The sequence below is a fragment of the Ovis aries genome, chromosome 11 (assembly GCF_016772045.2).
Source record: "Ovis aries strain OAR_USU_Benz2616 breed Rambouillet chromosome 11, ARS-UI_Ramb_v3.0, whole genome shotgun sequence".
NCBI lineage: Eukaryota > Metazoa > Chordata > Mammalia > Artiodactyla > Bovidae > Ovis > Ovis aries.
This window is the reverse complement of record NC_056064.1, coordinates 12,185,272-12,213,034: the sequence shown is the minus strand read 5'-3', so window position 1 is coordinate 12,213,034 and position 27,763 is coordinate 12,185,272. Positions and strand designations below refer to the sequence as shown.

The window sequence follows — 27,763 nt, the reverse complement described above, 5'->3', positions numbered from 1 at the left end:
AAGAGTTGACTCTGATGCTGGGAGGGATTGGGGGCAGGAGGAGTAAGGGACAACAGAGGATGAGATGGCTGGATGGCATCACCGACTCGATGGACATGAGTCTGAGTGAACTCCGGGAGTTGGTGATGGACAGGGAGGTCTGGTGTGCTGCCATTCATGCGGTCGCAAAGAGTCGGACACGACTGAGAGACTGAACTGAACTGAATGAACAGTAATACGAATTTATAACCCAAAATTCTAAAAGGAAACTAAATTCAGTATACTTTTACCACTACAATTATATAATACTTGCATTATCTTACATTTCCTTGCACACCTAACTATGTGTCAGGCATTCTGCTAAGTGTTCGATTTAAACTATTAGCTAAGAGCTATGTTTTAAGTCTGGTATATATATTTTTCTATTTTTGAATTTTATTTATATTTTGACTGTTTTATACTAGCTATTTTCTCAATTCTTATGTGAAATAATGTGGAAGTATAATAAATGTATACTTTATAATTTAAGATTACTGAAGAAGCATTACTTAAGATTTGTTATTCACACTGTACTTTATTACCTAAGATTACTTAGAAAAATACAGTAAAATGTGCTACCTTAAATTTTCTCATTGACTGATAAAGTCTTCCAAGGTTTCCATAGTGTTTTGCAGTCTGCACATTAAATTCTCCAAAAGCTTTTTTCGCTAGTTGGAGTGAAGACAGGTGCAAATCATGAGCTTCTTGAAGCAGCCTCTGCTCAGTTTCTTTATTATGACAGTCAATAGCAATCTCCTCTAAAATAAGTGCTGAATAAGAAGGCAATAAATCAGTGCACTTTCAAACCATGTATCAAAGCTCACCAGAACAGAAACTTTAGAATTAAAATTTATAAATGTTATTTGTATATACTTATATATGTTTATGGTTTAGAACCATAAACCATATAACATACCAAAGAACTGGTAAAGATGAGCGTACTCCATTTTAATGAAAGGAAAAAAAACACTTTTGGGGTCTTCTATTTTGCATAGTATAATGGATTTCAAATGTAAGAAAAACAACAGTATACAACTAATTATTTTGCAGAATTACCCTCTATTTTACCAGATCAGTTTGCTTTGCTGACGTGAAATTGTTTTTTAAACAAACACAAGACAGACAAAAGTGAAAAGGCAAGTTTTTTAAAATTATGAAACTGTGTCAAGGACTACCTAACCACTCTTGAAAACTCTGAAACCACATTTGCAAACTATATAACCTTTAACCAAATAGAAGTAAAAGAACTGGTTTCCTCCTAACTCACTTGACCAGTCAAATCAGATAAGAAGATAATTTAACTTCAAAGTCCTATTCGAGACCCTCAAACTCCATTTAAAGTTTTATAAATACATATTCTTTAACCAGGCAATTTTATTGCTAGGAAAACTGTTCATGTGCACAAAAGTAAGAGATTTAGCTCACAGCCTGGTGGGCTGCCGTCTATGGGGTCACACAGAGTCAGACACGACTGAAGCGACTTAGCAGCAGCAGCATTTTTAAAGAACAAAAGGTTAAAAAAAATTTAGAGGTCCAATAAGAGACATGCAATTAAAAACATGAAAAAATTAGGAAAAACATCAGAAAAAATCAGGAAAAAGACATATACCTGCATGTATTGAAACGAGAAAATGTTTGTGCTACATCGCGTGAACAAAGCAGGTTACAGAACTAAAAAAAATTATTCACTCATTTCAGTCTTCGAAGAAAGAAAAGTCTAAAAAAAATATTCGCCCACATGTTAATTCTGGATTGATGAGATTTCAAGTAACTTAATTTTTTCTTTTAATTCTTGACATTAATCATGTATTACTTGCATGACTTCAAAAATGCAAACTTAGAGGAGAGGTAAAGCCTAGTTCCAGAATCAAGGTAAAAGTTACTCATCATGCAAGGAATTGCCACATAGGTGACCCAATCGTCAGCAAAATGAAAGGCCCGTGGTAGTGACTGCAGAAGAGTTGAAAAGTAAAGAAGAAAGTGGTATGTGGTAAGAGCCTTACAGCACTGAAGGTAGCCTGATACGGAACGGAGTTTCAGAACCTTGCACAATAAAGGTGAAGGTGCGTGAAAACACACCTGCAGTGTCACTGTGATTCCTCAATCCTCCCCTCAAAAGGAAGGAAGGGATGAATGAAAGGAAGAGAAAAAGGAGGAAGAGGCAAGTGCAAGGAAGGAAGAGAGAACGGTATTCTAGCCTATTAACAATGCTGTATGAGAGGAGCAAACGACTTTTCATTATGAACCACTGGAAATTCTTAAGAGATGTGGGCAAATATGTTAAATCAGTGACTGGCTGTTTTAGCAATATACAGTCTAATTCTGAGGAAATAAACAAACATTCCTATTTTATACCATATACCATCAATTTTAAAATGTCAGAGAGTAGACATCTATTATAATTGACAGCTAAAGAAACCTTAAAATACATCTATCTATCTATCTATCTATAGGAGACTAGATTACAAAGGGTACCTTTCACCCTCTTTGAAGAAGCCAAAAGAAGATGATCTTCAGGTAGGATGTGGGTAATGATACCAATAGCTCTTTCTGCATGAAACCTGCAATACAGAAGATAAATTCTGGCATTTATGTTACAAATAATTTAGGCATTAAAAAACCCCATAATTTATAACATTAATACTGGTAGAATTTCTAAAACTAGCTGTGGTAAAGAACTAGTTTCTTGCTTTAACGTTCCAATCTTTTGTATACTGAGTTCCCCACCCGCCCCCCCTTAATTTATTTCTATTTGAAGGATAATTAAATGAACTTTTAAACATCCAGTGGATTCCCATCTATCTCCCTCATAAACCAACTATCACAGCCTACAAGGCTTAATACAACATGATCTTTCACTGGGCTACCTCTCTGACCACATCTCCTACCAGTCTCAGAAATAATTCCCTCTTTCCCTTCTAGCCACACAGGAACTGCAGTTTTCTGAACATGTAAAGCAGTTCTAGTCCAGAATTCTTGCATTTGTTTTACTGTCTCTCTGGAATGGTTGTTCCCTGAATATCCATATGGTTTACCCTCACTGACGTCTTTCCAGACCAGCCTATAGACAAGACCCTAAAGAAAATCTACCATCACTCTCTAAACTCAGCTTATTTTATTCTTCTTCACAGCATGTATTCTCATCTGACATGTTTGATTATTGTTTCATGGCTCATCCTGTCAAACAGAAGGCAAGTTGTCTATTTTATCTGCCAGTTCCTTTTCAAACAACTCCACACCTATTCCCATCCTTCTTGGACTGAGTGGAGATCAAACCAGTCAATCCTCAAGGACATCAGTCCTGAATATTCATTGGAAGGCCTGATGCTGAAGCTGAAACTCCAATACTTCGGTCACCTGATGTGGAGAACTGACTCATTGGAAAAGACCCTGATGCTGGGAAAGATTGAAGACTGGAGGAGAAGGGGACAACAGAGGATAAGATGATTGGATGACATCACCAACTCAATGGACAGGAGTTTGAGTAAACTCCAGGAGTTGGTGATGGACAGGGACGCCTGGCATGCTGCAGTTCATGGGGTCGCAAAGAGTCAGACACAACTGAGCCACTGAACTGAACTGAAGTGATCATCAATTTTCTCAGATCTATCTTCCAAATTGCTGTCTCTTTGGTTGTATCTAGTCTGCTGTTTAATTTGCCTACTGAGTTTTAATGTCAATGACTATTTTCCAATTCTAGCTATTATAATTTGTTTTCATAATAAGTGTTTATTAACATAATTCATACCACCACAATTTAAAGTGTACAATAGGAGGTTTGGGACATATTTCAGAGTTATGCACCTATCACTATTAATTTCAGAATATTTTCATCCCCCCCAAAAGAAACCTTGTGCCCATTAGCAGTCACTTCATTTTCCTCCAACTCCCCCAACTCTAGGGAACCACCAATTTACTTTCTGTTTCTACAGGTTTGCCTAGTCTAGACATTTCATACAAATGAAATTATATAAATGTGGTGTGGTCTTCTTTCACTTAGCACGTTGTTTTAAAGATTCGTTCAAGCTGCAGCATGTCTCAATCATTTTATGTTACTGTTTATTTTTGGCTGCTCCGTGCGGCAGGTAGGATATCAGTTCCCCAACCAGAAATAACTCATGCTCCCTGTGGTGCAAGTGTAGAGTCTTAACCACTGAACCACCGGGAAGTCCCATTTATTTGTCGTATTGAAGTATACTTGATTTACAGTGTTGTGTAAGCTTTAGGGATACTGCAAAGTGACTCAGATATACATACAGTTCCCTCAGTTTATTTTTATATCTGCCTTCTTCCCTTAAGTTTCCCTCTATAGGGCCACACAGTAAACATCTCAAGATTATGTGGTACACACTCTGTCCCAACTATTCAATTCTGCTGTTGTAGCATAAAAGCAACTACAGACAAAACATGAGTGCATGAGCACTGACAGGTTCCAATAAACCTTTATTTTGCCTTCAGACCATAGTTTGCCAACCCATTTATACCCTTAGTCATCTAAGAATCCTTACTTCATAGCATCAACCAAAACATTCTGTTAACTGATATTTTTAGTGTTCTAATCTTATTCATCATGTCTTCTGACTCACAGAGAAAACGTTCCCTTATTTAAAACCATTTTTTATGGTGAGTTCATCTTAGGTAGAGTTAGGTCTATGCGAAGTCTGTATGGCTTGGACTGAAGGTTAATTATTACCAAGAGCTTTGTATTTTCTCCTTAAAAGCATCCTAAAAGAAATCAGCAGTCTCAAAGTACTTCTTAATGTTTTCCTCAGTTTGAGGTTTCCTGTATGCATGATGCCCAAATACAAGGGAGAAGTCTATAGCCTATAAATTCCCCCATGAGGCTCGTTTTGTTCAACTGAGAGCCCAGCCTAAGATGGACAAACTTCCATGTCACCTCTCTTGCCAGTGGGCAGTTTCTCCCCTGGTCTACTCTTCCCCTGAGGGTGTAGCTTTGATCTTGGCTTTAAGTCACAGCCTCCTGTGGGCTAAATGCCTTATCTCTTAAAACCAGGACTGATATTCAACCAAGGTTACAGAAACTTCTAAGGCCTTCTAAGCCTTCTCACCCCAGAATAGTTACACCATAGTTCATGCCTACCCTTTTTGGGTTTTAGTGCATTATTGGCCCTTGGGGATTTCCTCCCTCTCTCTTACAGGCTCAGTTATGCATTAAAAAAGATGACTGTCAATATTATCCAGTATATCTGCATGTTATGATCAAGTCTGTACACTACTGTATTAGTCAAGGAAAGATTACGGAAGGAGATACTTAAAAAAAAAAAGACATTTTATATGATGATGATATAAAAGTCTCAGTGTCAAACCACATAAGATCTAAATGAATGGCTTATAAATTGGGATGATTTTAAATGACTTCAAGAACATTTTAGGGATCTTGTTAATGTTCCAGGAGAACAACCTTAATCCATTAATTTATACGTTAAATAGTACTGTGTTAGGGAAAAAGCTAAACAAAACAAACTAGCAATAGCATTTAGTTCCTCATGAAAAGGAAAGTAGAACTTACAGTGCATTGTCAAATTTCCCAGAGCTATACTGGTGAACATAAGAAGAATAAGCCAAGTCTTCATGAGCTGTTGCTACGTGAATATTTTTGCCACCAAACACTGACTGCCGAATGTCAAGGGCGGCCTGAAAGAGTCAAGAAAATAACTGATAGTACTGTGAATCCTTAGAAAACACTACCTAGTTAAATTAAGCAGTCTAGTGACTTAAATATATATTTTATATACTCAACCCCATCAGTTTTGGAAAAAAGCTCTGCTGTAGTTAGATCACGTGTATGCTTAGTGGCTTCAGTCGTGTCCGACTCTGCGACCCCATGGACCGTGGCCTGCTAGGCTCCTCTGCCCATGGGATTCTCCAGGAAAGAATATTGGAGTGGGTTGCCATTTCCTTCTCCAAATTTAGATCACAACAGAACATAAAAGTCACTCACGGCTTGATTTTCTGAAGAGTAAGTCTGAACTAAAAGGCAATGGCTTACTAAAAAAAGTCATTCACATGTCTTAGGAATTACATTAGTGTTTTTTCTCTATATCCTCTTCAGAAATAAACTATGAAATCAGGGATACCTTGTCCAGAGTGATGGCATAACAAATCATGTACCTAAGACTGACTAAGGTCTAAAATAACTGTTATCTACCCTTCTTGCTACTACAAAGGCAGCTATAATGATTTGTGCTGAAGTAACAACAAAGACATCATCTGGGTAAAAGAAAAAATTGAAAACTACTCCTAAATACTGACCCACAACTCCAAACTTTTTCCCTAGATGAGTCTCTTTAATTCCTAAAACAGTAATTCTTAAGAAGTTTTACTTCTTTAATTCCTAAAGAACTCAAGTTTTACTTCTGTTAGTATTTAGTAAAATAATGGTGTGCCATATATGAGAAAGGGCTCCGAAAAAGTTATTTTTAGAGTAGTTTATACACCATAAACGAATTATAGGTCAGCAAGTCAATTTAGGTTGAAAGAAAAAGTGTAACTATTAACATACCTGATAAATTGCAACAGACTGACAGATATTATCTACATTGAGTAAGTAGAACCCATAATCTAGCAGTGTATCAGAATATTTTGGGTGTTTGGATCCAAAATGATCCCTATAAAAAGATACAAAACCATTAGGATATAAAATAGAGAGAGACAATTTTAAATGGTATTTTTAATAACAATCACGTACCGTGCCAAATACACAGCATGTTTAATTAACTGCTCTGCTTTCTTAAATTCACGTTTTACAACACAAGCCTAAAGATGAAATGAAAAATTGTTAAATAACTCACAAACAGTTAATGAATGTGTTAAAATAAATACGATTTATATATTCAAACTACAATGGTTGAAAAGAAAAAAAATCTTCAAACATAAATAGAATGGATCTATTCGTAATTTCTTTCCTTCCAAGTATGTGAAAATTCCATTATAAACAGATGTGTACATATCCTGGGTAATTATAAAACTTAAAATTTTCAGTCATGCCCAGAACTAAACTGTTATAACAAAGTTATCTTAAAAAGCTCATATATTCCCATTCTTGCATGTTATTAAAATAGTGGGGGGGGGGGGGCTTATATATTTTTGAGATTAATTCTTTGTCTGTTGCTTCATTTGTTATTATTTTCTCCCATTCTGAAGGCTGCCTTTTCACCTTGCTTATAGTTTCCTTTGTTGTGCAAAAGCTTTTAAGTTTAATTAGGTCCCATTTGTTTATTTTTGGTTTTATTTCCATTACTCTGGGAGGTGGGTCATAGAGGATCCTGCTATGATTTACATCAGAGAGTGTTTTGCCTGTTTTCCTCTAGGAGCTCTATACTTTCTGATCTTACATTTAGATCTTTAATCCACGTTGAGTTTATTTTTGTGTATGGTATTAGAAAGTGTTCTAGTTTCATTCTTTTACAAGTGGTTAACCAGTTTTCCCAGCACCACTTGTTAAAGAGATTGTCCTTTCTCCACTGCATATTCTTGCCTCCTTTGTCAAAGATAAGGTGTCCATAGGTGTGTGGATTTATTGCTGGGCTTTCTATTTTGTTCCACTGATCTATATTTCTGTCTTTGTGCCAGTACCATACTGTCTTGATGACTAGCTTTGCAGTATAGGGAAAAAAAAAAAAAAACCTAAATGAAATATATTACTTAGCTCTACTAAGCAATGTCCTGGGTGTTTTACATGCTCTGCTTCATTTAATCGAAAGGAAAAAATCAACAAGTAAGGTCTCTTCAAAATTCCCACTTTATTATTATTATTTTTTAATTTTTATTTATTTATTTGACTGCACCGGGTCTTAGTTGCAGCATGTGGGATCGAGTTCCCTGACCAGGGATCAAACCCAGGCCTCCTGCATTGGAAGCAAGGAGCCTTAGCCACTGGACCACCAGGGAAGTCCCAAAATTCCTACTTTAAAGAGAACGAAACTGAGGCACAGAGACATTAATGAAGTTAGCAGTACTTCAAAGAGATGCTTTTTGGTGAGTATATTTATCTATACTTAGAAAACTTCATGGGAAAGGGCATTTTCCATCTAGATTGTTGGGGGACAAACCCACTTTCAATTCTATTAAAAAAATTAAATATGTTATTTACATCTAAAAATAAAAAAATAAAATAGTGGGAGGTGGGGTGGGGAGAGAGGGTTCACCATTATTTCCTAAAGTACTTATTTATATCCCAGTGGCTTAAAACTATTTGGAAGTTTTCTATCTAATAATTTTTAAATGTACAGAATTCCAAGTATTCCTATTACTTCTTAAAATGTTCTGATTCATGGGAAAGTCAGTAGACTTTAACTCTCTAAAAAAGTATCATTTAAATACAGAATTATAAATCTTGCACATAAATCAAGCTGTCTTTATACTAAACGTATATTCAATGTTTTTTAGCTCTAATGATTACCTGAATATTTATGCTATTTACTTGCTCTAAAATGACTTACTTTACAGAAATCTTAGACTCTTCTGTCATTTTAGGAAAATTCTTCTAAATGAAATTTCCATAAGTAAAACCAGCCAAAGTGGAATATTCAAAATTGAAAAGCTCTGGGAAATACTATATCTGAAAATTATATCAATGCTTTAAAGCTTCAGTTTACTAAAGCAATTTAAAAATATTACTAAATGATTTCAAAGACTTAATTCATTCTGCTTTTTTACCCAGTAAAAAGAAACATCAAGTAAGTACTGCCCATCAAGTCAAGAACAGAAAGCTATCACACTGTGAGACTGCAATACTGTGACTGAAAGATTTAATACTAGGCTATCCTTTAGGAGAAAAGTGACCAAAGCCCATACGTCAGGGCATAAGGAATTCGGGTTGCTGTAAAGGTTAAAGCAGCAGCCAGATTCCTGAAACTGAGCGGAAAAAATGTAGAAAATAGACGTTGGTATCCATGAGTATGCAACACTTAATTTTTTAAACAGCAGGTGGTGGTTGCTGCTGTTCAGTCACTCAGTTGTGTCTGATTCTTTGCGACCCCATGGACTACAGCCCACCAGGCTCCTCTGTCCCTGGGATTCTCCAGGCAAGAATACTGGAGTGAGCTGGCAAGAATACTGGAGTGAGCTGCCATTTTTCTCTTTGAAAGATCTTCCCAGATCAGGGATTGAATCTGTGTCTCCCGCATTGGCAGGCAGAGCCACTAGGAAAGCCCCCAAACAGTATGTTAACCAACACAAATTTGAAGCTTATTAAACTCTATAATCCATTTAATAATTCTAACGTCATATTTACCTTAGAAGCTTGTCTTAAAACGTCCACCACGACTCTGACTGGCAAGCCTGCTGTGATCTCCTTCATTGCCTCAATGCACCATCTGTACGCCTGAAAAATTCACAGAAGAGCAAGCCCTGTGACAGTGTTCAGTGAGACGCTTACGACTCCCCGCAAGCTCTCAGGCGCCTGAGTGAGAAGACACACACAATACGCACTTAAACTTCCTCTCAGAGGCCGAGTTTTCTTAGAAGTATGCTTGTTACGTTTTCTTTGGATATGTGACACATATTCAGGACATCAGAAGCATGTTCTCTCTGTCCCAGAGCCTCGGCACAGACCATTTCCTCTGCCTTACAATACATTCCCCTCCTTCCCGCAACCCCCTAAACCACCTAGGCTGTCCTTCAGGTTTCAGCCCTGGACAAGGTTTCCTGTACTTTCCTCCCCCTACTGTGGCCCTTCTTTGCTATACTGTTATACTATAATCGCTTGTGTAGTTGAGTGCTCACTTTGTGCTAGCTACTGTTCTAAGCATTTTATGTGCAGTAATACAGTTAACCAACACAACACCTCTTTGAGACAGTATCACACAATGTGCTAGGACCTAGGTATCTAGTAGGGAACAAAAATAAAATGTCGTTCATCTCCTAGTGCTTAGTAGGGTGGAGGGTGGGGAAGCAAAATTACTCTGGATAGTAAGAACTGCTTCAAGGAAACAAAAAGTATTACAAAAAGATCATAAAAATGTGGGGAAAACCACCTGAAAATTAGAAAGTAAACATTTGTTTTCTTCTACAAGCTTCCACCTCTTTCATTCCACCTAAAAGATGCTAACTATTCAGAAGCAATTTTGATGCAAAAATGAAACAGGAAAAAATAAGCAAAAAATGATTTGGGTTAAAAAAAACTTGGTTTGTAAGATACTAAATAAGCTAATTTTGCCCGAGTAAGAGCGTAAAATCTGTGGTAAACTGTAATATTGCTTTTAAAATATTTACTGTCCCTCCTTGAAGAAAGATAAAACTTCCTTTTCACATTAAAAATTTCCTTTAGCCAAAATATTAATTAAAATATAAGCAGAGTTGATGTGAAATGTGCCATTTCTAGGAGAAAGCTTCAAGAACCAGTAATTCCTTCCCCATACTGCTTTTGCCTTTGCTCCAGTGCTAGTAATGTTCTAGATAGAGGCTGCTCCACAACATGCGGGTTTTGATCAACGTGTAGATATGATGTGAAGCAGAGCCACAGAGAGACCAAGACAGGAAACAACATGAGCAAGAAATCAACTGATATTATTCCAAGTCAGTGCTATTTGGAGGTTGATATTATCTTGGTATTTCCTAGACTATATGGACTAAGAGGAGAATATGGTGATAATTCATCAAACTATATCCTCAAGATTTGTGTACTTTTCTGTAGGTATCAATGACAAATTTATAAACTATCAAAATTACACAAGAAATATCTCTAGACTTAAATGTTCCTCATGAATGTGCAGTGAATTCCAAAGATCATGAATAAAATATAGTATGTTGCTGTTGGTTGCCATTTAGTTGCTAAGTCGTGTCTGATTCTTTTGCAGCCCCATGGATTGTAGCCCATTAGGTTCCTCGGTTTATGGTATTTTCCAGGCAAGAATACTGGGGTGGGTTGCCATTTCCTTCTCCAGTATAATACCTCCCAATTCAAATGTTCAGAAAGAAAATAACTATCACTTAAACAGTAACTGCTGGTAAATTAAGTGGAAACTGGTGAATAAAAGGTATTTCTGTTCCACTGAATATACTGGTGAGTCTGGATAGAAGAAGATGGGCCTAGAGCTGAGTACAGGAGTAAAAAATGGCAAGACATGATTCACTTTACAGAACAGAAAGAAGGATGCAGGGGAGTATGAGAAACAGAGATGAAAAGAAACAATGAAAGAGCAATCAGAGACAGCCAAGATGAGGAGGACATATGTGGAGAGATAAAAGATGGTCGTGGTGGGGCACCTAAAGAACTTAGCCATGTCTCATGGCTTGCAGGATCTTAGTTCCCCCACCAGGGACTGAGTTTGGGTCCTCTGCAGTGGAAATGCCAAAGTTCTAACCACCAGGGAATTCCCAAAAGACCGCCAGGAATTCCCAAAAGAACTTTTAAGGCAGGCAAATACAACTGCTGTATACTTCATTCTCATTTCCATAAAGGCTGTCCACACAAAGGCCTTTTGTGAATGGGGTTGTTTTTGGTGTGTAAAATAACAGAAAGGGGCCAAATTCTATATCTAGACTGATAAACTTTGGAACAGTTACTGCATAAAAGGGGCAGCAAAACAATTCATCAACAGAACTAATTCAGCAGACACAAGAATTCAGCATCAAAAAGAACCAGAAAAAAATATATAAACCTTCTGAGAAAATGCAGGCATGCTGATTAGGATTTTATATTTTAACAAATAAGCTTGATGACTAAAAATAAAGCTTCCCCCCAACTTTACTGAAGTATAATTGACAAATAAAACTTGTATATATTTAAGGTGTACAAGATTTGATATATACACTGTGAAATGAGTATCACAATCAATCTAATTAACATATGCATCACCTCAGTGTTCTCTTTTGTGTGTGATGAACACATTTAAGAGCTATTCTTAGCAAACTTCAAATATACATATAGTATTAACTACAGTCAGCATGCTATAATTATATCCTCAGAACTTACTCATCTTAGAATGAAATATTAAGCTCTGAAAAATAGTTAATGTAAACAATGAGGCATGCCTCTTTGGAACAGCCAAAATCTGTAACACTGACAACATCCAATGCTGGCAAGGGTACGGAGTAACCTCTCCTCCTTCCTGGTGGGAACGTATGCTGGTAGAGACAATCTGGCAGTTTCTTAAAAAAACCTGCAAACTCTCACCATGCACTTCAACAAAAGCATTCTTTGATAATGCCTTCTTTGCTAAATATTAAAAGCAGGATGATCCTAGCTTTGGGGTTGTAAACATCACTTTACAATTATTCTCTAATTAGAATTTAAAAAAAAATAGAATCTCTAATTTTACTTCTAATGGTAACTTTCCTTTAAATGTGGAATATATACATATATATTTACATTGCAGGAAAAAAATTGACATTAGGGCAATTTTAAAATATTAAAGTAAATGACAGCTATCTGACAGGGCAATAAAATAATTATGATATTCTTCCATAAATAAAGTAACCTTGTAAAAGAGTTAAGCCCACACAGCTCACTTTTCAACTATGTATTCATTAGCACCAAAGCCTTAATTTAATATTATAAAGCCAAAATGGAGGCTACTACTTTCTGATAACTCAGAGATAGAAGCAAAACAATGCAATTAAAGTATAAATAAAATCTAGGTTCCCAATGAAATGAATGCCTTCAAGTTATGAGAGTTTACCCAGAGCTCAGTTCAGTTCAGTTGCTCAGTCGTGTCCGACTCTGCAACCCCATGAATTGCAGCACGCCAGGCCTCCCCGTCCATCACCAGTTCCAGGAGTTTACTCAGACTCATGTCCATCGAGTTAGTGATGCCATCCAGCCATCTCATCCTGTCGTCCCCTTCTCCTCCTGCCCCCAATCCCTCCCAGCATTAGTCTTTTCCAATGAGTCAACTCTTCGCATGAGGTGCTATACAACCAATAATAAAGCACCCACTAAAGGTTCATTTAACAGAGCATGCTGTCAAAATAATTTAGGCAGAAGTACATTTAGTCAAATTAAAAACAAATGCAAAATTTTACACGTGTATGTTTAAAATCCATCTCTCAGAATACTCCTTTTGCCTATTCAAAATATTCCATTACAAATGTATATTGCTTTACGGAAACCCAGTATGCGAAAATGAGATTAAGACAAATATCAGATTATATGACTTATTTTCAGTTTAACAGTTACTTACTGGTTATAATGAAATATACTTCAAAACACTCACCTCATCATAGTGACTTTTTGCAAATAGGAGTGCACAGAGTTCTCCATAGAGTGCAGCTTTGTTTGCCTGCTGGCCATGTTTTGAGAGTTTATCCATATATGTCTGAGCTAACTTAAACGTTTCTTCACCCAAATGGTATTTGCAGTTTCCATTTCGCACATGAAGCAATCTGCAATTGCACAAATAATATGAGCCTATTTCTGCTGGCTACCTTCTGTACGGGAGACTTGGGAATCTCTTACAGACGGCTATGCAGCACCCAAACGAGTGAAGGTCACCAGAGAGAAGGAACGAGGCAGCACTGGAAAACCACTGTCCGGCTCCAGCGGGGACTGACTGACACACAGAGAGAAGCGAATGTTCACCCCAGAAAGCTACTGACGATTAATCTGACCCAACGTTGATTCCGTATCCTCGCTAAAGATTCTGCATCCTTTGTGCACTCATCATGTACTACATGTGTTACTTAACTCTCTTTGTTCCAAATCCCAAAGTAATACAGTTTTATTATAAGAGATTTGGAAAATAATGAACACAAAATGCTTAATTCTATTATCTTTCTAGTAAGACAAGTTTACTGAAAAAGGTGATACTGCCAGTTCTTTCTTTCATAACCTTTATCCTCTATAATGGAAAAATAGAGAATTTTTTACACACAAGTATCTGCAAAACCAGGCTGATTATCTAGTGATATGTAAGAGTAGTAAAATGCTTTAGGTCAGACTGAGCTCAAGAAAGCAACAGGCTATACATCTGTACAGACCATATATGAGACAGAACACTGTGAGGACTTGACATATATTTAAGAATCTATTATGATATTGGCTAAAACATTACATCCATATATCATGCCAATATAATTTTATGAAAATGCTCAGCTCTGAGAGGGAACAAGGTATAAACATCATTTAAAAGAAAACCAAGTGGAAAATAAAGAAATGAATGAAAACCAAGTATAATAAAAAAAGGAAAAGAAAACCAAGTATGGAGAGGTTAGGAAGCATTCTTCAGGAGTATTAAATGAAACCCAGATACTTCTAACTTTTACATCTATTCCAAAAATACTACCAGATCAATGACCCAAGATAAGAAAGACAGTAACAATCTTCTGATCTCTAGCTTTCTGTTGTATAGTCAGGAAAAAAGAGAATAATTTTATTATTTTTAAAAAGTGAAGTATAGTTGATTTACTATATTGTATTAACATAATTCCCTATGCCATACAATAAGACCTGTTGTTTATCCAGTCTATATATACCAGTTTGCATCTGCCAATCCCAAACTCCCAATTCATCCCTCTCCCTCCCCCTAGGCAATCACCAATCTATTCTAAGAGAGTACTTTGGGGGACTTTCCTGGTAGTCCAGTGGTTAAGACTGTGTGTGCTCCCAATGCAGGGGCCCAGGTCTGACGCCTGGTCAGGGAACTAGATCCCGTATGCTGCAAAGAAAGATCTGACACGTCACAGGTTAGACCCAGCGCAGCCAAAAATAAAAGGAGTAATTCTAAATCATCAGGATTATTCAATAAGGTGGAACATTACACAATGTGCATCCTTCCAACACTCACCATACAATTAACTGCTTTTAGAAAGACTAAAAGCCTTATATAAAACAACACAGTGTATCACTCTAACGGCAGAAAATAAAGAGGAACTAAACAGCCTCTTGATGAGGGTTAAAGCAGCTGGCTTTAAAACTCAACATTCAAAAAACTAAATCATGGCATTCAGTCCCATCACTTCGTGGCAAATAGATGGGGACAAGTGCAAACAGCAATAGATTTTATTTTCTTGTGCTCCAAAATCACTGTGACTATAGCCACAAAATTAACAGATGCTTGCTCCTTGGAAGAAAAGCTATGATAAACCTAGAGAGTGTATCAAAAAGCAGAGACATCACTTTGCTGACAAAGGTCTGTATGTACAGTCAAAGCTACGGTTTTTTCCAGTAGTCGTGTATGGATGTGGGACTTGGACCATAAAGAAAGTTGAGTGCCAAAGAACTGATGCTTTTGAACTGTGATGGTGGAGAAGACTCTTTAGAGTCCTTTAGACTGTAAGGAAATCAAACGAGTCAATCCTAAAGGAACTCAACCCTGAATACTCATTGTTAGGACTGATGCTAAAGCTGAAGCTCCATTACTTTGGCCACCTGATACCAAGAGTCAAATAAGACCCTGATATGGGGAAAGACTGAGAGCAAGAGGAGAAAGGGGTGGCAGAGGATGAGATGGTTAGAAAGCATCAATGTCCCAATGGACATGAGTCTGAGCAAACTCTGGGAGATAGTGAAGGACAGGGAGGCCTGACCTGCTCCAGTTCATGGGGTCGCAAAGAGACAGTGATGACTAAGCAACTGAACAACAGCAACAAGGTTAATCAAACATTCTGAATGAAGTATCTTTCATGATACCGAATTTCTTTTTTTTTCCCCATTTATTTATCTTAGTATTTACTTGGCGGAACAGGTCTCAGTTGCAGTATGTGGGATGTTTACTTGTGGTGTGCAGGATTTTTTTTTTTTTTTTCTTAGCTGTGGTGTGCAGGATCCAGTACCCTGACCAGGGACCGAACCTGGGCCTCCTGCACTAGGAGCATGGAGTCTTACCCAATGATCACCAGGGAAGCCCCCAAATTTCAACTTCAAGAAAAAATATATGTAATTATCAGATGAGTGGATTAGATTTATACTTTAAACCAGAAATATAAAAGTAGAAAAACTATGTTTGGTATACAGACTTTTCATGTTAAAGTAATACAAAATAAAGAGACACTGTCATTTGACAAATTGCTGATTTAATAACCCAGAGTTTGCAATGATCCCTGCCACAATGAAAAAAAAGTGAAATCTAGTAAAGACAGAAAGAAATCTATGACCATCAGGAGCTTCATTCTAACTCTGCAGGCACTACAGAATGGGGAAGACAGCCTCTTCAATAAATGGTGTTGAGAAAATTGGGCAGCAACACACAAAAGAATCAAAGTGGACTACCTGCTCACACTATGCACAAAACTAAATTCAAAACAGATGAAAGGCATGAGTGTAAGCCCTGAAACCATAAAACTTCTAGAAAAAAACACAGGTAGTAAGCTCTCTAACATCAATCTTACTAATTTTTTGTTAATATGTCTCCTCAGGCAAGGGAAACAAGAACACAAGTAAATACATGGGAACACATCAAGCTAAAAAGCTTTTGCACAACAAGGAAATCTATCAAAAAACCAATTCAGGTCACCTACTGAATTGGAGAAGATACTTGCAAACAATGTATCTGATAGGGGGTTAATATCCAAAATATACAAAGAATCCACACATCACCAAAACAAAGAACCTGATTAAAAAATGGACAGAAGTTCCTGGATATTTATCCAAACAAACACATTAATTAGAAAAGAGGTATGCACCCCTATGCTCACTGCAACATTATTCACAATAGCCAAAATATGGGTGCTACCTAAGTGTCCACCAATAGATGAATGGATAAAGAAGATGTGGTACATATACACAGTAATAAAGGAACGAAACCTTGCCATCTACAATACCATGGATGGACCCAGAGGCTACTATGTTAAGTGAAATGAGTCAGAGTGAAAGACAAATACTGAATGACTTCACTTATACTTGTAATCTAAAAAACAAATGAACATCACAAACAGAAACAGAGTTACAGACACAGAGAATGAACAGGTGGTTGCCAGAGGGGAATGAGTACAGAAAGAAACACGGGAAGGAGGTTAAGAGGTACAAACTTCTCGCTGCAAGAGTTACAGGTATGTCATGTACAATATGGAGAATATTGTCAATGAGTTTGTAAAATCTCTGTATGGTGACACATTATAACTAGGCTTATCTGGTGATCATTTTGAGTTATACAGAAATATTGAATCACTATGTCGTGTAACATGAACTAAGAAGAGTACTATGGATCAATTATACGTTAAAAACAAACCCATGGAAAAAGATATCAGATTTGCGATTAGCAAAGGTGGGAGGTAGGAGGAGAGGAAGTGGACGAAGGCAGACAAAAGTTACACATTTCCAGTCATAAGATAAGTATGAGGGCTGTTAATTTAATGATAAAAGAACATTACAGTATGTTAAACATATAAAAGTTGTTAAGTGTCAATCCCAAGAATTTTCATCACAAGGAAAAATTTTTTGTATTTCTTTAATATTGAACCTACATGAGGTAACAGATGCTCCTTAAACTTGTGATAATCACTTCACAATGTATCTAAGTCAAACCACGTTGTTGCACACCATCTTGAATGTATACAGTACTGTGTATCAGTTATATCTCAGGAAAACTGGAAGGGAAAGAACTTCATTCTATTGGGGAATGGTGTATTAAGGTAGGCAGACAGACATCAATAAGTAAGACATTTAAAGATAAATGCTATGAGGATGATAAAAAAATAGGGTTATTTGATCAAAACCTTCTTAAAGGAGGGGCTTAGAGCACACAGAGAATTCTCTTCTGTCTGTAGAAATAACATCTGAGCTGACACTTAAATGTAAGAGGTAATCATGTGCAGATCTTGGGAAACATGTTCCAAACAAGTACAAAGGCCCTGAGAAAGGGAAAATAATTCTGTCATAAACAAAGAATAGTAAGAAAGCCAACATGCCTGGAATATCATGAATAATGGATCATGTGAAGAGACAGAAAGTAGAGGAAAGTGAAAGTGAGAGTTGCTCAGTCCTGTCTGATTCTTTGCGACCCCATGGACTATATGGTCCATGGAATTCTCCAGGCCAGAATACTGGAGTGGGTAAGCCTTTCCCTTCTCCAGGGGATATTCCCAGCCCAGGTCTCGCGCATTGCAGGCAGATTCTCTACCAGCTGAGCCACAAGGGAAGCCCGAGAACACTGGAGTGGGGAGCCTATCCCATCTCCAGCAGACCTTCCTGATCCAGCAATCGAACCAGGGCCTGCTGCATCGCAGGCGGATTCTTTACCAACTGAGCGACCAGGGAAGTCCACACTAGAGAAAACAAAGATTTTCATAGGGTCTAATCTGACACAGTAAGGCATTCTGGCTGCAAAAGTGAGTGATTTATGCTGTAGGACAACACAGTCTAATAAAACCAACTGAAATGTTCCATATTTGCTCTACTCAATTTAGTAGCCACAAGAGGCTAATAAGCATCTGAAATATGCCCAGTGTAACTAAGGACTGACTTTTAATTCTTAATGTTAAATAGTCACAGGTGGTTAATGGTTACCATATTAAACAGTAAAATTTTAGAAAGACAGCTGTGGTTATAGTGTGCAGAATGGATTACAGTAAAGCCAAGACTGGAGGTAAGGCAACCCAGACAGAAGAAATTACAGCAGCCCAGGAGGGGAAAAAAAAATCCTTGAGAAAAAAGGACTGGAATAAGAAAATACAGATTTGATAGTTATCCAAATGGCTGAATGAGAAAAAAAAAAATTAAATTTAGAGAATGAAACATGCTCACCAATCATTTCTACAACACTAGTAACTGCATTTCCAGCAAACTTCACTGTAGGTATTCTCCCTAAAAGTTTCTGAAAATTAGTAATTGGCATATGATGGGGGTAGCAAACTTAAGTATTTCATGCTAAAAAAAAGCACAGCTTGATATTTTCTCCAGTCTCTGCTGATTATCTATTGAAACAAAAGGGCAAATTCAACATACGTAGACTCTTCAGGGTCTGTGTGTTCATCTGGGCTTACAATGAGCAGGATGCAGGATCCAAGAAACTTCTGGTGCAACCAAGGATCAAATTCTACCTCAGTGTTCAGCCTAAGGAAAAGACAGGCTCTCAAGGTTCTCCAAACATGGCATAACCATTAAGCACAGTCTTTTAATAGTTTTTTAAGACAGATTTCATTTTTTAGAGCCGTTTTAGGTTCACAGCAAAACTGAGAAGATAAACAGACTTCTCGTATACCCACAGTCCCATAGTATTTTATTTTTATGACAACATAAAATCATAGCTACTTGATCAACAGCTATTATCAAAAGCAACCATTTAATTAGTTAAGTCACTCATTGTTTGAAGTGGGAAATATATAAATCTAAAGGCCACACCACTTCCCTGATAGCTCAGTTGATAAAGAATCCACCTGCAATGCAGAAGACCCCGGTTCAATCCCTGGGTCGGGAAGATCCCCTGGAGAAGGGAAAGGCTACCCACTCTGGTATTCTTGGAGTTCCCTTGTGGCTCAGCTGGTAAAGAATCCGCCTGCAATGCAGGAGACCTGGATTCGATCCCTGGGCTGGGAAGATCCCTGGAGAAAGGAAAGGCTACCCACTCCAGTAGTCTAGCCTGCAGAATTCCATGGACAGTCCATAGGGTCGCAAAGAGTCAGACACGACTGAGCGACTTTCACTTCACAACCCCTGGTCAAAGGCCACTAGTTTATAAATATATTTACTATAAGACTGAGCAAGATAACTAGTTTTAGGCAGACATGACCAAAGTATGTTAAAAGTAAACCTGAAGGGAAAAAAAATTCTCTCCCGCTTATCCAAGTATATTTTTTTATGAATCACTTTGCATTTCTGTAACATTTTCATCACCCCAGACACTCTATAATATACAATAGCTTCCCATTCTCTCTGTACATCCCCCAGCTGCTGGTAACCTCAATCTACTTCTTGTTTCTATAAATTTATCTATTCTAGATATTTAAGTGAAATCATATAATATTTGTGTTTTTGTATCTGTCATATTTCACTTAGAATATTACTTTCAAAACTCACCTATATTGTAGCATATATCAAAATTGGTTGAATACATTTTGCTGTATATCCACAACTGACTCTTGAACAATGTGGAGGTTGGGGGACTGACTCTTTAGGGCAGTAAAAAAAAAAAAATCCTCATATAAGTTTACAGTCAGGCCTTTGTATCCACGGATTCAACCAAGAGTAGATCGTGTAGTCTGTATTATGTATGTACTGAAAAAAAAAATCTGTGTATTAAGTGGACACTCAACAGTTCAAACCCACGTTGCTCAAGGGTTGTTTTGTCGACGGATACTTGAGTCATTTCTACGTTTTGACCAGTGTGAAACATTCTGCAATGATCACTAGCATATAGGTATCTGTTTGCATCCCAGTTTTCAATTCTTTGGGATATATATACCTAGGGCTGAAACTGCTGGGTTATAGGGTACTTTTTGTGCTCATCTTTTAAAGAAACCACCAAACTATTCCACAGCAGCTGCTCCATTTTACATTCTCATTAGCAATGAACAAGGATTCTAGTTTTGCCACATTTTTTAAAAAATTATTTTTAAAATTTTCCTTCTGGTCCTGGACTTTTCTGATTTCTGATTCAGTCAATTTGCTACAGATTTCATTAAGAATTTCTATTTTTCTCTTGGGTCAGTTTAGGTAACTGTATTTCTAGGAAATACCTATCTGGTATGGTTTTAATTTTAAATGGGGGAGCAAAACCCTGTGAGAGGAGGCAGATACTGCTGGCTCCCTAACCAAGGCATTTTCCTCATCTCATGCTTATTGGTAGAACCCTGATTTTGTGAGGCACTGACTCCTTTCTTGTAGGACTCATGAGTAAATCATTAGTTTAAGCCAATTCTAACATAGCGATCCTATTCAGATTGCCAGTGACTGATTCAGAGGTAAACAAATGATCTAGCTCTGCCTAATGAGACACAAGGGTAGGTCAGCTCGGTGGTTTCCAAGAAAGGCTCTTTTGTCATCACAGATAAAATACAGTCTTTCTTCTGCTGGACAATGTGGAATCTGCATGGGATACCTCAAACCATAGGAGCATTCTTACAACCACTGGAGATACAGAAGTGAAAAGATGGGGAAAACCTAGTACCCTGATAACCTCTATGAATTCAGAATTAACCTACTTTGGAGATACTCGACTTCTACATATATTTTTAAAATCAAATTGTGTTTTTAGGGTGTACTGCTTACGTGCCTATGTGTGTGCATGCTCAATCAGGTCTGACTCTCTGTGTCCCCACGGACAGTAGCTCGTCAAGCTCCGCTGTGCAAGCCATAGAGGGCTGCCATCTTAACTTGCTATACCTGCGTTTGTGACCTTTTTGTTTGTGGACTGTACGTTTTATTATCAACATCCTTTTAAATCAACTAATGGGCTTTTTATACAGAATTCTGCTTTTATTGTTGATATTACTGTTTGAGGCTATTTTCAGTATATAGCCGGGTTTCATTTTTTCACCTTCTTGGCAGTCACCGTCTCTAGACAGGGGAATTGAGACCATTTTTTTCCTGTGGTCATGTATGGATGTGAGAGTTGGACTGTGAAGAAGGCTGAGTGCCAAAGAATTGATGCTTTTGAACTGTGGTGTTGGAGAAGACTCTTGAGAGTCCCTGGGACTGCAAGGAGATCCAACCAGTCCATTCTGAAGGAGATCAGCTCTGGGATTTCTTTGGAAGGAATGATGCTAAAGCTGAAACTCCAGTACTTTGGCTGCCTCATGCGAAGAGTTGACTCATTGGAAAAGACTCTGATGCCGGGACGGATCGGGGGCAGGAGGAAAAGGGGACGACAGAGGATGAGATGGCTGGATAGCATCACGGACTCGATGGACAAGAGTCTGAGGGAACTCTGGGAGTTGGTGATGGACAGGGAGACCTGGCGTGCTGCAATTCATGGGGTCTCGAACAGTTGGACACAACTGAGCGACTGAACTGAACATGTACTGTAATGACACTTGTATTTGGTTTTCCCATTTTTCATTTATCAATACTTAGCTATGTCCTCTGTTCTCTTTGCTTATATCTTGCCTGGACAAGTCTTCAATCATTCTTACCACTCCACTCTCAGTATTCTAATTTGGAATGTCTATCACGTTTTTCCATTAATCAATTTATTATATACCCTTCCCTAAGCACTGACAATGTTTGAACATTAAATAATGACAGCCATTCATATTCCCCTCACCAAGATGAGACTTTTATAATACTTCCTTATAGTACTACATTTTTCCAAATACATACTTTTAAAATAGGCTATCATATATGCCCAGTATAAAGCAACCTGAACATAACAACATCAGCCTCCACCTTCCATCCAAAAAGGTTTTTTGCCAACTTGAACATATTAAGTTTTAGGGATATATATGATAAAATTTTGAAATCTCTAATATTTAAATCATCTTTATGTTATAAATATTTTAAACCTAAATTAAATTTTTAAAACTTCTCTTCTTTGCAATTTATGAAATGTTACCAAACTATTCACATGCATCTTAAAAGATTTATTTTCATCATCAAACTACTTTTTCAATCACCTAACAGTTTTTCAGAGTAAAACATTTTCACTTGTTTGAAAATTAGCACTTTTGAGCCTGGTATAATGTTACTAGAAATTTTATCCAAAGGTACATCAACCATTTGCAAAGAATTAAGACCACTGGGCTTTCTCATCCTGCCTAAGACAAGTGGACATCCATAATTTCTGCAACCAAACCACTTAATCCATTACCTTTCAAAGAAATATTCAAGAAGCCAGTTAATAAAGATATCTAACACAACTATAAGGCTATGACTTCCAGAGTAATTTTAAATGTATTAAACTCCAATACTTTCTTTCTTTCTGGCTGCATGGGGTCTTCCCTGTTGCTTGCAGGCTTTCTCTAGTTGTGGTGCGCAGGCGTCTCACTGCGGTGGCTTCTCTCACTGTGGAGCACGGGCTCTAGAGCACACGGGCTTCAGTAGCTGCCTCACATGAACTATAGAGCACAGGCTCTGTAGTTGCGGAGCATGGGCTTAGCTGCCCCAGGGCATGTGGAATCTTCCCAGACCAGGGATCGAACCCATTTCCCCTGCACTGGCAGGCAGATTCTTAACCACCGAACCACCAGGGAAGTTCTTCATTACTTTCTTAAAAAGAAAATTCGGGCAGGTGACCTCTATGAGTTTCCCAATGCTGGCACAGGCTAAGTTTTTAGGTTAACGTTTCTTTCCCAAATAGTATTTTGTTCAAAACAACTGACTTGAAAGAACATCACATAATATGAGGGGCTTCGTAAGGCAACTCTTTTCAATTTTCAGGGGGAAAAAGAAAATCATCTTACATTTAATAGTAGGTGGTAACTGAGAGTTTATTTTCTTATTTTAAAAAATATTTATTTCTTTGGCTATACCAGGTCTTGGTTGAGGCACTCAGATCTCTGATCTTCCTTGTGGCACGCTGGATCTTTCAGGTGCAGCATGTGTAATCTATTTCCCAACCAGGGACTGAACCCACACCTCCTGCACTGCGAGCTTGGAGTCTTAGCCACTGAACCACTAGCGTTTTTCGTTTCTATAATTTCCTTTTCATTTCCAGTTTGAAAAAAAAAATCCTTACATAAGACATACTACAAATTTATAATTTGTTCTTCATGCTCTTTCTACTCCATTATGTCTAGTATATATTACAATACTATTTATCACTGTTTCTACACTATCTTCCCCTACCTTGAGATCTGCTATTACTGAACTTTTATCTGGTTAGAGAAATTTCTTGACTATTTTCCTTAGAAAAAAACCATGGAGGTATACTTGGTCTCTATACACTTGAAAAATTTTAATTTTATCCTAAATGTTATATAGTATTTTCAGAGTAACTGAGATACTGCTATTGTCTCCTAGCTTCTAATTTCTACTTATTCTTAGATTTTAAGAAATTCATCTTCCTAGGGCTCAGGGTTCTTTCTTTAAGCTAGATTCAAGTCTTTTCCTCTCGGTTTGGCAAGTTCAATTTTTCACTTAAAATCCCCAAAATATACCAAAATAATAACTGTGGTTATTTCTGGGCAGCAGAGTTACAGATCATATTTATTTTCTTCTTCATAGCTTTTTGAATGGTTTCGATTTGTTTGGTAATTGACACATGCATACACAGAACAAAGATATTAAATAGAAAAAATTAAAGTAAAAGAAACTAAGTCGTGTCTTCAAGGAAAAAAACAAAGACTGAGAAATGGTACCAGGTTTAACAAGATGATTCTCCAACATCTGTTCTATACTGCTTCTATTCCATCCTGATTAGAAACTGATTTTGTGCTATTAAATTTAAAAACACACTCTTAGATTAGGCTCAAAACTCCTTGGGCTGGCTAAAGGATTTCATTAGCATCTGTTCTCCAAAACAGAGTCTTCCCAACTCAAAAGCTAAGAATAATTTAATCTTTCTTTCAAACACTACTACTATAATACTAAAAATTTTACTTATGCCTATCATGACCAAGAATTAATCAAGTATAGCTGTGCAGAAGCCAATTTTTTTCTGAAATTTCAAATTCTTAAGAACAAGATGTCTAGATATACAGGCAGTAAGCTAGTATTATAAATAGTTGTTTCTTGGCACAGGTATTTTTCTCTTCATATGTATTTGTTCTAAAGACAGCCAAAACAGTAACTGAATTTACAGAAACCTATCCAACGTTTCCCACTCTCCCCATTCCTTAATGTAGACCCATGAGTTCATTTGGAGCAGTAAAATGTACAATTAAAAACGTTCTGCTCTCCAGACCACGTTGTACTGGTTGGAGGATACGCAGAGTCTGTCCCAGCTTTCTAGTTTCGAAGAGAGGTAAGCAAAGAAGACAGGCCCAGACTTCTGGGAAAACTATATTTTCTGTCTGAAAAAAAGAACTCAGCTGGCATGAGCCTTTTGCCCTTCTCCTTGCCTGTAACATTTACAAACATAATGAGCTACATGCTAAAGTTGATAAAAAACAGGAAAGAGAAGAGGAGCCCTAGTCCTGGGAGAAAACAAAATCTTTTGGTTATATTGATGTAAAATTTATGTAAGAGGCTTAAAATCAGACAGACAAGAGAAATGTTAGATATCCAGAAGAAATAAATCTGACTTCGTGAGTAAAAAGCAAGCATATATATGAAGAAAATGTTATACCTGTAGGTCAAAAGACTGCCTGCTATGAAAGAGGAATCTACAATGACATCATACAAAATGGATTTTTTAAATTCTAAGTTAACTAGTTCATACACAAAGAAACATTTAGCTAGCCCCTAAAATCCCATATAGTCTAGTCTCCTATTCCTAGGACAGGCAGAAGTAGAGAGGAAAGATGACACAGATTATTTTTTATCAGTACTACAAAATATAGGCCCAATAACCAATCCCTTTATAGCTTCTGCACACAATTATTATTATTATTGGGGCTTCCCTGGTGGCTCAGGTGGTAAAGAATCCGCCTGCAATGCTGGAGACTAGAGTTTGATCCCTGGGTCAGGAAGATTCCTCTGAAGAAGGGAATGGCTACCCACTCCAGTATTCTTGCCTGGAGAACTCCATGGAGAGAAGAACTTGGTGGGCTACAATTATTGGGATTGCAATTATTACTATAATTTATCATAAAATATCTCTGGGCAATTGTCCTAAGCTTCTAAAATATTATTTATAACTAAGTTTCCACATTATAAAATTAACTTCAGGATTTGAAGTTTTGTCTAACACAAGTGAGCCCTGTATAAAACAGTATAATAACCTCAAAAGACTGAGCAGAGAGCATTAGTAAATGTTAATATAAATCAACAATGGTTTTATGTGAAAGAACCTATATTCTAACTCTCAAGAGGTTCAGATTTAATTAACTCATTTCTAAGATACACAAGAAATTTCATCACTTATTCAGTAAAAATATAATAAATTCAGTAAATTGACCAGACTCTGGTTAACTTATGACAAGGAACTTCTTCATTCTTTTTTAAACTTTATTTCAACTTTCCAGTTTTATATATATAAAAAAAATTATTTTAAAGAAGTGTCAAATCAAATTGGGGGTGGGGGACACAGAGAAAACCTACATGAAAACAGCTAAAACTAAATGCTACATGTACAAAAAAATAAAGATCATAAAAGCACAGAGTACTTCTGAATTTGCTTGCCTTTAAGTATATCTGTAAAAAAATGAATTTTCAAGAAGTTATTTATAAGTAAAATACTAATTGGGTTATGTACGATTCCAGAAATGTAAACAAACATTTCTGTTTGTTACAAGCAAACAAAAAAACACCCAAGAAAAAAGTATATTTCTTCTCCAAGCATCCAGTGCCTAGTACAGCATTCTATAAATATTTATTGAATGAATTAACAAACAAGATCTATGACAAAGAAAAAAGATAGATATAAAACACAGTCTGGTTCATAATACTTCAATCTAAGCTGTCTGTAGCGAGATAACTCTATTTTGGAGATGAGAGACAAGAGGCCAGACCAGTGAAACTGACACATGAATGTCATCTCAGAAGGTTAACCAAATGTTGGAGTTCGTTAGATGAGCTGGAACTAGAAAAGCCACCAGCACCATGACAGCATGTAACACAGGACCGCTCCAGCTTACCTCACGCAACACTCGACTGCACGAAACCAATGAGGCATCTCATCATGTAGAGTACACAACTGAAGGCAAGACAGAAAAACCTTCTCGGCATCACTGTACCAGCCTGCATCTGAAAGAAAGCCACCTGAAGGACAAGAGAAACCAAAATCTTCAGATAATTTAACAATCACCTGAAAGCATGCTTACCATGAACATTATCTAAAATAGAAAAAACCTCTGTGTTTTCTAGTCCAAAACAAAGACATTGACTATGAAATTAAAAAAAAACTTTCAAACAAACTAGCGGCATTAGATCCAAGTTGACACCCTGATTAGGAATCAAGAGTTTTAACCCTCTAAAAATATTCCACTGAGAGCTGACATTTTCCAGTTAATTAGCCACTATATTTAGTGATTTTTCTAACATTTTCATCATGCAGGTTAACGTTAACTTTTCAATCAAATAAATTTCATCTTCTTACAATAAAGCACATTTCAGAGGACATACAGATTAAAAGAAACAGTAGTGCTAGATCATCTCAATTTTTTTTTAACAAAAAATCAAATTGCTGTCCTTCAACAGTCCTAATGCACTGAGCATCTGGGCATCACTTCCTTAGAATACTGTCGTTCTTTTTTGAGGCTCATGACCCCCTCCTAGTGGTTTCATACATTTTTTGATAGTGCCAACTAATCTTAATAGTGTCAATAGGAGCTGGGTTGAAGAAAAAATATTTTGCTCAGTCTGGTGTTTTATGTTTAATTGTGTATAATGAAACAAATATTTTAAATGGAGAGAAGTGTGCTTTAGAACACTTCTTCCCCTAAATATGATTATTATTTTAGGGTGCTCACTAAACGACTGGATTAATGAGATTATAAGTATTCGTATTAAGCAATCTCCTACTCATCCTCTCAACATACTGGGCATTGTGCTGGTTGTGAGGCTATCATGGTTTTCAGCTTCTAGGCTGTCTGATGATGCCGGGCTAGGACTCTATCATCACATTTCTCCTTTGCCAGCTGGCTCCCTGGTAGTCTCTAAAAAGAAGGCCTTAGAGAGAAGGCTGCAAGGCTACAGGAGTAAGAGACACCCCCAGTGCCTTCCGGTTTCTATCAGAAAGAGCTCTGCTGACAGTGCCCAAAGGCAATGCTTCTTTACTCCGGCAGTGCAATTCACCTCTGTAAATCAATTCCAGCTGCAGCTTTCCAACACTTACAGACCCAGATTCACAGGATCCCATCAAAGAACTAG

The 27,763-nt window shown here is 37.2% G+C and overlaps 1 protein-coding gene across 1 annotated transcript in view; it reads right to left on the bottom strand.

Annotated features, from left to right (window-relative positions):
• The window catches only part of APPBP2 (amyloid beta precursor protein binding protein 2), a 60,327-nt gene that overhangs the window by 8,341 nt on the left and 24,223 nt on the right, over window positions 1–27,763 (bottom strand). The window contains exons 4-11 of the mRNA XM_004012425.6: window positions 26,530–26,653; window positions 13,197–13,365; window positions 9,275–9,364; window positions 6,728–6,795; window positions 6,542–6,647; window positions 5,549–5,673; window positions 2,494–2,579; window positions 598–788 (exon numbers count right to left, since the gene is read on the bottom strand). Coding sequence (XP_004012474.1) covers window positions 598–788; window positions 2,494–2,579; window positions 5,549–5,673; window positions 6,542–6,647; window positions 6,728–6,795; window positions 9,275–9,364; window positions 13,197–13,365; window positions 26,530–26,653 — 959 coding nt within the window. The remainder of the gene's footprint in view (window positions 1–597; window positions 789–2,493; window positions 2,580–5,548; window positions 5,674–6,541; window positions 6,648–6,727; window positions 6,796–9,274; window positions 9,365–13,196; window positions 13,366–26,529; window positions 26,654–27,763) is intronic.